The 9,477-nt window shown below is 39.1% G+C and overlaps 2 protein-coding genes across 2 annotated transcripts; one reads left to right on the top strand and one right to left on the bottom strand.

The window, feature by feature from the left end:
- Positions 1-1,222: 1,222 nt before the first annotated feature.
- Positions 1,223-7,692, bottom strand: LOC108562803. Its single transcript, XM_017921237.1, has 6 exons — positions 7,602-7,692; positions 4,265-4,614; positions 4,014-4,194; positions 3,789-3,939; positions 3,506-3,707; positions 1,223-3,428 (listed from the first exon to the last, which is right to left on the bottom strand). The coding sequence occupies exons 1-6, from the start codon at positions 7,690-7,692 to the stop codon at positions 1,800-1,802; spliced, it is 2,604 nt and encodes an 867-aa protein (XP_017776726.1). The 3' UTR covers positions 1,223-1,799.
- A 409-nt stretch (positions 7,693-8,101) lies between these two features.
- LOC108562804 lies at positions 8,102-8,746 on the top strand. The gene is made up of 2 exons (XM_017921238.1): positions 8,102-8,327; positions 8,389-8,746. The coding sequence occupies exons 1-2, from the start codon at positions 8,131-8,133 to the stop codon at positions 8,513-8,515; spliced, it is 324 nt and encodes a 107-aa protein (XP_017776727.1). The 5' UTR covers positions 8,102-8,130; the 3' UTR covers positions 8,516-8,746.
- The last annotated feature ends 731 nt before the right edge of the window (positions 8,747-9,477 follow it).

Here is a 9,477-nt window from a genome sequence, read left to right as displayed (position 1 = left end):
TTACGTAATGTTCGTTACGTAATAGAGAAACGACGTTTTTCCCTATTTTTTTTCAGTTTTTCGTGAATATCTCGACAACCCCTCTAGATAATATCATTATCGATCACTCGTATGAAAGCTGAATGTCTCACCTTTCCAACGAGCCTACTGACATCTTCGTGCTGTCGTTGAGTCGCCTGCTATGAGCTGAAGAAATTGGAAAAAAAGTGAATTGAATTTGCACAAAAACTAGATTTTTGTAAATAACTCGAAAAGTAATAAAGTTTTTTATGATTTTATTGTACAATCAATAGATTATGCAATGGAAACGATTTGTTGTTAGTTGGTGTTATGTCAACTGTGACAGAACATGCTGAACATTGTTAGCGTCGCTCCAATTATAAATGTTTACGCAATTGCTGACAGGGTTTGGAGATTGTAATTTCAACAAAACGATACTGAACCAATTCCATCATAATTTTTCGTGCATTTTTGCTTATTTCTTCCACTATTCAGGATTTAGTTTTATGTAATAAGTAAACTCACTAATTATCGTAAAGAAAGGAAATGTTGGGAAGGATAAAGAATCGAGGTTTTAATTTTTTTTCAATTAAAACGCATCCAATTTGTATCACTTATATTGGTTTTAACATGTACTTTTTATACACTAAACATAAAAATATTTGCTTCCTTAGAAAAAGTAATATATACAATACACAATGTAGTTTGTTATCTAATATATTTATATTTTTATATATTTATATATAAAAAAAGAAAGAAAGAAAGAAAGAAAAAGAAGAAAATAAAACGAGAGGAAAAATAATAATAATAATAATAAACGAATGAAATGTAATGAAATTGGGGGAAGGGAAATGAAAACTATAATTGACCTCGTGTTTGCAAATTTGAAAAAGAAAACAAAAAATAAAAGAGACAAAAATGTTGAGAGAATTGACGGTTTTGCATCAATCAATTTTTGCATCTACGCACATATATATATATAGATTTTTGTTGATGACACCTGCACAGTTTATTTACATCGTTATTTAAAAAAAGAAAAGGGTATTTTGGTATTATTATTATTAATAAATCACAGTTTCTAATATTTATTATTTATATATATATAAATACATAAATTCATATTTATATATATATGTATGCTGGCCTTACTGTATATACATAAAACATCAATTGATATACTTCTTTTGTTTTGTTTTGTTTTTTTTTTGTCCATTTCATTATTTCATCTTTTTTTTTTACTTCTCCTTCTTCACTTATTCACTTACGTACCGTTACAGTAAACCTAGTAGTTAAACGCTAAAGTAGATTTACATTCTAAAAACTTATTACATTTACATTTTCCAATTACTTGCCTTCTTTCTTCTCTTGTTTCGTGTACGCACTCTCTCTCTCTCTCAAAAACAAATAAAAACATTCGAAAATTCCTCTTCAATGTCATCAACGAATCGAAGGGCGTTTTGCTCGTTATTAGATTTTTGTTTTCTTCGTTTGGTTCGAATTTAAGGGAAAAAAAAAACAAAACATTTATAATGGGGGAGGGGTTGGGGTGCTTAGATAAAATTCATGGCCGATTCGATCAATAAACAAAGGGGATGTTCTAAATGGGGGGCAAAATTTTGAAACAAAAAAAATCAAACGAAAGTCTGTCCGTGTTAAAAACTAAACGAATTAAATGAAAACCGAAATACGTTTTTTTTCTTTCTTCTTCGTCGTCAGCATGAAATTAAAGTAATTTCTCTGGATCCGTGTAAATTGAATAGTAAATTGACGTGTGTCTTGCGGCTGTTTGGTTTTCGTCTTTACTGTTTCTTTCCTTTGTTGTCGGATGAGGTGGTGATGGAGGGAATGCTGCTACCGTCGTTCTGGGCCAAGGCGTAGTTGAAGGGGAGACGGGCGTACTGCATCATCAGCCTGTCGTTTGGAATCATGGGGAAGAGAGGCGAAGAGGCTGATGCTGCTGCTGCTGCGGCCGCTGCAGCCGATCCGGGGTTCGGGGGCGTCCCACTTCCGTACATACTTTGGATGGCCTGCATGTACATGGGGTTGATGGCGTACGGGCCGATCTTGTTCGCCTGCTGCTGGTTGGGGTAGTGCGAAAAGATCGGTGCTTGGTTGCTGGGTATAAATTTGGGGACGACGTTTTGCGCCGCTGCAGTCGTCTTCTCGGCCGCCTTCGGCGCTCTGATGTACGTCATCTGCTTGTTCTTGCCGTAATGCTGCTTGCGACCGTTCTCCTCGCTGCGGCCGTACTTGTGTGGAATACCGTGGTCTACGGTAGAGGCGGATCGTCTCTTGGAGGTCGTCGGTAAAAGCGGAGCAGGCGGATAGAAATTGGGGTGCATGAACATCAGTTGTGGTTGTTGCTGCTGCTGCTGTTGCTGCTGCTGCTGGACATGTTGGTGCGGGGTGGTCGTCATCTTGACCTGAGGTTTTGTCACCAAGGTGATCTCCAGATTGGAATTGATCCGGCGGCCTTCGAGCAGCGGCAGCGCGGGCGTATTGAAAATGTTTTTGCTGGTGGCGCTGCTGCTACTGCTGCTGCTCGAAGTGCTTGTGTTGGTGGGCAGCTTCGGCGACGGCACCGGCGACACTCGCATTATTTCCACGACCGGTTTCTGCGGACTGCGCACCGTCAGATCGAGCAGATCGGTGACGGGTGTTTTACTGGCAAACTTGGGCGTCTGCACTTGATGGCCGAAGAGGTCTTTGGGATCGCCGTACACCGTCCTCTGCGACGGGGCGTAAATCGACTTGGACTGGACGACGCGCGGCGGTTGCGTCGGTCCGTTGAATGGATACATCTGCGGGTACTGCACGTGTTTGGGGATGATCTGCGCGGGCGGCAGCTTTTTGCTGAGGCTCGTCTGCGGCGGCGGCATCAGCAGATGGTTGTCTTGGATGACGGAAGGTCTCGTCGCGGTGTCTTTGGCGGCCGGCGCCAAGTAGCTCCGCACCGGAGTTACTTCCAATCCACCCTCCTTCAGTATATCCAGTTTACCTTTCTTGTCGTCAAACACGACCGCCGTTTGACTCGCGCTGTTGCTATTATTGTTATTATTATTACTGTTGATGTTGTTATTGTTGTTGCTTTTGCTGCTGTAGACTTCGTCGTCCAGATCAATGATTTCCGGCGTCTTCGGTCTGTATGGCACCTCGATGAGATCGTCGTCGTCGCTCTGCGAATCCCTCGCATTGAACAGAGGTATGTTCTCTTTTCCTTCAGCCGGGGACGTCGACTTTTCCGGCGTGATCTTCTGCACCGGAGCCACGGCCCCCGTCACCGGCTCCGGATTCTTCTCAGGCATATGCTTCTTCTCACCATCCACCAAGTCTGTCTTCATTTCACGCGACCTGTCCGACTTTACGCGAACACTTCGCAGCGAAGATGAATACGAACACGACGGTTTCATGGCATCAAATTTGAACTGCTGCAAACAATAAACAAATAATTTAATATATAAATAGAATGTTATGTTGAAAGAAGATGAAGCAGCAAATAACCAACCTTATCACTTGAGGTGGATGGTATTGCGGTGGAGCAGCTCGGGATTGCGGGGTGAGGCGCCGCGCATCCCGATGTGCCCTCGCTCGTTTCCGCATCACTGGCACTATTATTACCCGTCTTATTCTTCAATTTCCTCCTCTCGGAAACTGTAACTGGTTTGTATTCCTCACCCTTGCAGTGCCTCTCGTACGCCAGAAGAAACCTGCAAAAGAACAAATTCCAAATCAGCAAGTTATCCAATAACAACACAATTGATAAGTAATCGTGATGATATTAAGCGTACCTTTCGTAATGTCTTCGTATGACCGTCGCGGCGCTCGTGCTCGAATGGTTTCCGCTCAAGTCATCGAATATCGACTTCCAAAGCCGATTGGCCGTCACGGAATCGTAGCCCCCCAGTTTTTGCACTTTGTTGTAAAATAAATGTAAGTCCACTGGAAGCAAGCAAGAAGAAAATGAAACGTGAGACGTTAGTAATTAAGAGTTGCCGTCGGATGACCGGACTCACGTTCTTTGTAGCCTAAAGATGGAATTCGTCCCATGGGAGTTCGGATACTCTTCAAGAAGGTCGATAGTTTCCTAATAAAGTCTTTGTTCTCGGTGTTCTCCATGGAACGGGTGCTGCGTCTCGGCGACGATGTCCGCTCGCATCGCAGACCGTTGCGTGTAACTTCAGTCGAAATTTTGTTCTGCCAAACATATATACATATACATTAAAATACAATTGCTGAGATGATGATGATGATGAAGTTTTGTTACCTTTGCGGAATTGAAAGCGGCCGAGACGGAGGACTCCGATTCGTTGCTCTCCGAGCCCGGGGAGATGCTGCGCTTTTTCCGCTTCCCACGCGGACGGCCTTTCAATTTCGGGGCTAGATGATTGCAGAGGAGCTCGTGTCCCTCCAGCTCGGGGTAGTCGAAGGTGTCCTTGCAGAAGAGGACGCGAGTGTTGTCCGATCGCACGCGAATTCCGCCCCAAGCGTGAATGATCTTGTGCCGTACCAACTCATTGTCGATGCCCTCCAACCGTTTCATCAACGCCCGATACCGGCAGTACCGAGGATAGCTCAGTATCACAACGGATGTGCCTTTGCGGATCCCCTTATTATCTGTAACAAACAATCAACAACATTACAGATACACACACAAAATATAACACTACAATTTATATATTACAGACAACAAAATTGAAATTACCATTTCTACTTTATCTTTTTCGTACTCTTAAACTTTTAATTTCTTGCCTTACGACTGACATTATCACAGATTAATTAAAGTATGCATACATTTATATTAAAATTTGTTAATTGTTAATATTGAATATTGTTAAAGTTAATCATCGCCAAGTTTAGGTGACCTTAGAATTGAATAGAAAATAAATCTTATCAGTCGACAACAGCGACAACTTCCTATGACCGGAGTAATTAAACGTTCCGCGAAATGTTTCATGACACACAAAACACACACACAAAGGTTTACACAAGAACGAATACGACGTTAAACTTAAATTACATCTCGTAATCTCTCCGTAAACTTCAGCAGAAGGATTATTTCTTTACTAAAAAAAAACTCAATTGTATCGAAATACACTGACTGCCTGGCACGATTCCAACGACAACCGCATAATACACATATTCTTCATTTTCAAACAATAAAAACTAATAAAAAAATAATACTGTAAACTAAATAAAAAAAAAAGAAAAACATTCAGTTATTTCATTGTGCGGAAAACTGCGGAATTTCCCACTCGCTCGCGTTTCCCTCGCATTATGCAACAAGACAACAAGACTCTTGAGATTCGTTCAAAATGAAATAAGCAAACAGGAAAAAGAAAAACAAAAAATGTGAAATATGTGATGGACAAATGTAATAAAAGATCCGTACGAAATTTAATCTACGCAATAAAGAGCGTTAACGAGACGAAAAATAAGTTTTTTTTTTCGAATCCTGTTATATGAAATTCGCACCGAATCACCCACCACCGCTGCTGCATTTCAGCATCGATGAAGAAGATATCTTCCGAGGAAATGCGGGTCACTAACCAGGTCAGCGACGCTTTCTACACGAATTTCTGTTTGTCCTATCGTCGTTTATTTGCAACACAGGTTTTGTTTTTTTTTTCTTTCTTTGTTTGTTTCTTTGTTTGTTAGCGACGATCCCCAAAAACAATTTCACTGCACGCATATTTATTTACACGATAACAAACAAACAAACAAACAAAACAAAAAAAAAACACCCGTATTAAATAGAGTGAAACATGTAATAGATGTTGTAATTGCGCATACATAAAGAAATCGTCACCAATTCGAGTTATCGTAGAAATAAACAAAATATTACAATTCGCGTGCGAAGGTGGCTATTGTTTAATTAGGGTAATCCTCATTCAAAGACAACTTGATTAATTCCATTCACCTTCTTTTTCATTGCTATACCTTGATTGGATGTCTCCAAAACAAAAATAAAATAAGTGCGAATCAAACAAATCTTGACTAACTACCGATTTCTTAAGACTAAACTTATTGATGATGTAAAGTTTGAAGCGTGCCATGGAATGATGAATGGTCGTAACCATAGTGCAAGTAAAAACAAATTAAACATCCGCAGCTGCGTACATCGTGATTACGAGCGAATCGCATAATCTTTGTTTAAATAAAAGCAGAAAATACGTACAATAAAAGAAACAAACAATAACAGAATTTATTTATTTAATCGCGAGATGCAATGAATCATTTTTTTATTTGCAGCCGAAGAAAACGCGAACGAAAAGAATCAATCTTTCCTTAGATCAAAGCTTTCAGTTGTTCTAAGACATCTTCAAACTCGATGAATCAAATCAGAACACAATATAGAAACGAAAGATTACAATTCGCGTGCGAAGGTGGCAATTGTTTGATTAGGGTAATCCTCATTCAAAGACAACTTGATTAACTCCATTCACCTTCTTTTTCATTGCTATACCTTGATTGCACGTCTCCAAAACAAAAATAAAATAAGTGCGAATCAAATAAATCTTGACTAACTACCAATTTCTCAAGACTAAACTTATTGATGATGTAAAGTTTGAAGCGTGCCATGGAATGATGAATGGTCGTAACCATAGTGCAAGTAAAAACAAATTACACATCCGCAGCTGCGTACATCGTGATTACGAGCGAATCGCGTATAATCTTTGTTTAAATAAGAGCAGAAAATACATACAATAAAAGAAACAAACAATAACAGAATGTATTTATTTAATCGCGAGATGCAATGAATCGTTTTTTTATTTGCAGCCGAAGAAAACGCGAACGAAAAGAATCAATCTTTCCTTAGATCAAAGCTTTCAGTTGTTCTAAGACATCTTCAAACTCGATGAATCAAATCAAAACACAATATAGAGACGAAAGATTACAATTCGCGTGCGAAGGTGGCAATTGTTTAATTAGGGTAATCCTCATTCAAAGACAACTTGATTAACTCCATTCACCTTCTTTTTCATTGCTATACCTTGATTGGATGTCTCCAAAACAAAAATAAAATAAGTGTAAATCAGATAAATCTTGGCTAAATGCGATTTGTTTAAGACTAATATCTGATTCATTGATGATGTAAAGTTTGAAGCGTGCCATGGAATAATGAATGGTCGTAACCATAGTGCAAGTAAAAACAAATTACACAGCTGCGTAATCTTTGTTTAAATAGAAGCAGAAAACCCCAATGTGTGTGGCCTCCGTTAATCTCGTACAACAGAAACAAACAATAACAGAATTTATTTATTTAATCACGAGTTTGCGATGAATCATTTTTTATTTGCAGCCGAAGAAAACGCGAACGAAACCGCAGAACGTAAAGAATCGATCCTTCCTCAGATCAAAACTTTCAGTTGTTCTAGGCGATGGTCAAAGCCATCTTAAAACTCTATGAATCAAATCGAAACACGATATAGAAACGTCGGCTAAAATACAAACGGAACGATAAGAACACGATTAGTTGCCTAAATTGTTTACACACATCACCGTGTGATTGTCACGGCAATAACAATAATAAAACAAAAGTAAGCCACCGCGCGCTGTGATCCACTTCGAATACGGGTTACTGGATAACCGCCGTGCTCTACCTATAAAAGCTCTTCCGAACTGGATGAGGACCGCAGACCTTGCTGAGAGATCCTCCAACAACGACCACGGCGACTCCAGAGTGCGAAACATATCCAATTATTAAGGTAAACATATAAACTTGTTAACAATTTAACGAACCGTTAAATTGCAATTGATTATTTTTTAACAATTAGTAAATTAATGGTTTAGTTTAATATTTAATCCGATTTAGTGCGTACAAATAGAACACACCTAAAAGATTAGATTAGATTACCATTGTTTACATTACTTATTAGTGATATAACTGAATCGATTAATCTAATCAAGAAAAACAAACTTAATTTAGTACTTAAAACAATTAATTCTAAATGAAAAGAAATATGAAAATTATATAACTGTTCTCGTCGGAGAGAATCGCTCAAGTTCGTGCGTGAAACAAAAAGAGAAAGAGCGAGAAAGTGGCGGCGCGCAAACGAAAGCTACAACATACTCAGCAAAAGTAATATCATTGTAATTGCAGCCGGCGACGAAAAAACAAAACACATCAACATGTCGTTCAAATTGTGCTTGATCGCGTTGGCCGCCGTCATGGTCGTCGCAGTTTACGGCGCCGCGACGCCTTTGACATCGGAGGAATCCAACGAATCCAATGAATCCAAGGAAACCACTCTGGCCTTCAAGAGCCGACCGGAGCAGAATTGTCAATGCATGCCGTTCAGATACTGCGACGGAGTGATCAACAGCGAGTGAGCATCCCCATTTAAACTTCTCTCCCCAGAAAGTAAATAAATCACTTGTTACTTGCAGCGTCCAGTGTCATCCGAGTTACTCGCACGGCTGCTGCGTAAGACCGGAACCGGAACCGATACCCACGTACGTACCGGAAAGCGAAAAGAACGAGATCGACGATTTCATCGAAGTGGTCAGGATCTAAGTGTAAACTTCGATTTTCCTCTATTTATTATTTAATTGTTCAATTATAAATATATATATATTTAATAACGAAAAACACGCACATGAAAATATGATCCTAGTCTCATTTTTAGTTTTATTTTTAAACGAAATGTTTGTTTTTTGATGCGTAGGTGTTGCTAGCTGCGATTTTGTTTGAAGTCTAAGTAAGTAATCATGACTTACTTGGAATTTAATAAATTAAGCTTTAAAATAAAGACGTTTTATTTTATTCTATTGTTTCCTTTTCAATCCCCGTTAATTATCACGTATTTTTGCTGCCAACAGAAATGGCAACGATTTGCAAAGTTTGCGAGAGAAAAAAAATATAAAACGAATCGAGCAAGCGAGCCATGGAAACTTAGTCCAATTACCTGCATCTGAAATCGGTGACCGGTGCACAAAACTTAATCGAGTTGGAGCAATTTAGTAAAGACGAAGATGAAGAAAACTGAAGTTGTTCAGTTTTCAATTTGTTGAGAAATTTAGCAAATTTCTACGTTATTATTAATAGTTTTTTTTTTGTTTTGTTTCTAGTGCGTGATTTTCGCAAACGAACAATAGAAAGTTGACGCAAGACGGAAGGAAACGCGTCACACAAATTCAACGAAAGTCAATTATTCTTAGTTTCTGTTTTTGTTTTTTTTTTCGTTTGTTTATGTAATCAAAGCACGTTTAATAGCTTACTTCGATTATTTATATAAATCGTCAACTTATATATCCACTATTTACTTAACGCAAATTTCCTATTTAGTTTAAATCAGTGATTCCCAAAGTGGTCTATATGGACCCCCAGGGGTCTATGACAACCTGCCAGGGGTCTACGTCAGCGAAAAAAAATTTGGGGGTCCATGAAATGAAAATGGGGGTCCACGATAGTGATCTCAACCGGTAATCGAAATCCCGACAATCAAAATCCCGACATTCGAAATCCCGACGTTCGAA

This window comes from Nicrophorus vespilloides, unplaced genomic scaffold (assembly GCF_001412225.1).
Source record: "Nicrophorus vespilloides isolate i.1.1-1 unplaced genomic scaffold, Nicve_v1.0, whole genome shotgun sequence".
NCBI lineage: Eukaryota > Metazoa > Arthropoda > Insecta > Coleoptera > Silphidae > Nicrophorus > Nicrophorus vespilloides.
Note: the sequence above shows the minus strand (reverse complement) of the source record. Positions and strands in the feature narration are given on the sequence as shown.

What these genes read in the sequence shown, in the direction of transcription:
- LOC108562803 (XM_017921237.1), bottom strand. Translation starts at nt 7,692, where the DNA reads ATGTTTCGCACTCTGGAGTCGCCGTGGTCGTTGTTGGAGGATCTCTCA. An exon ending in CCGCTTTCAATTCCGCAAAG is followed by an intron (nt 4,195 to 4,264) that starts GTAACAAAACTT and finishes TATGTTTGGCAG; the next exon opens with AACAAAATTTCGACTGAAGT. An exon ending in ATACGAAGACATTACGAAAG is followed by an intron (nt 3,708 to 3,788) that starts GTACGCTTAATA and finishes GTTCTTTTGCAG; the next exon opens with GTTTCTTCTGGCGTACGAGA.
- LOC108562804 (XM_017921238.1), top strand. Translation starts at nt 8,131, where the DNA reads ATGTCGTTCAAATTGTGCTTGATCGCGTTGGCCGCCGTCATGGTCGTC. An exon ending in GACGGAGTGATCAACAGCGA is followed by an intron (nt 8,328 to 8,388) that starts GTGAGCATCCCC and finishes TGTTACTTGCAG; the next exon opens with CGTCCAGTGTCATCCGAGTT.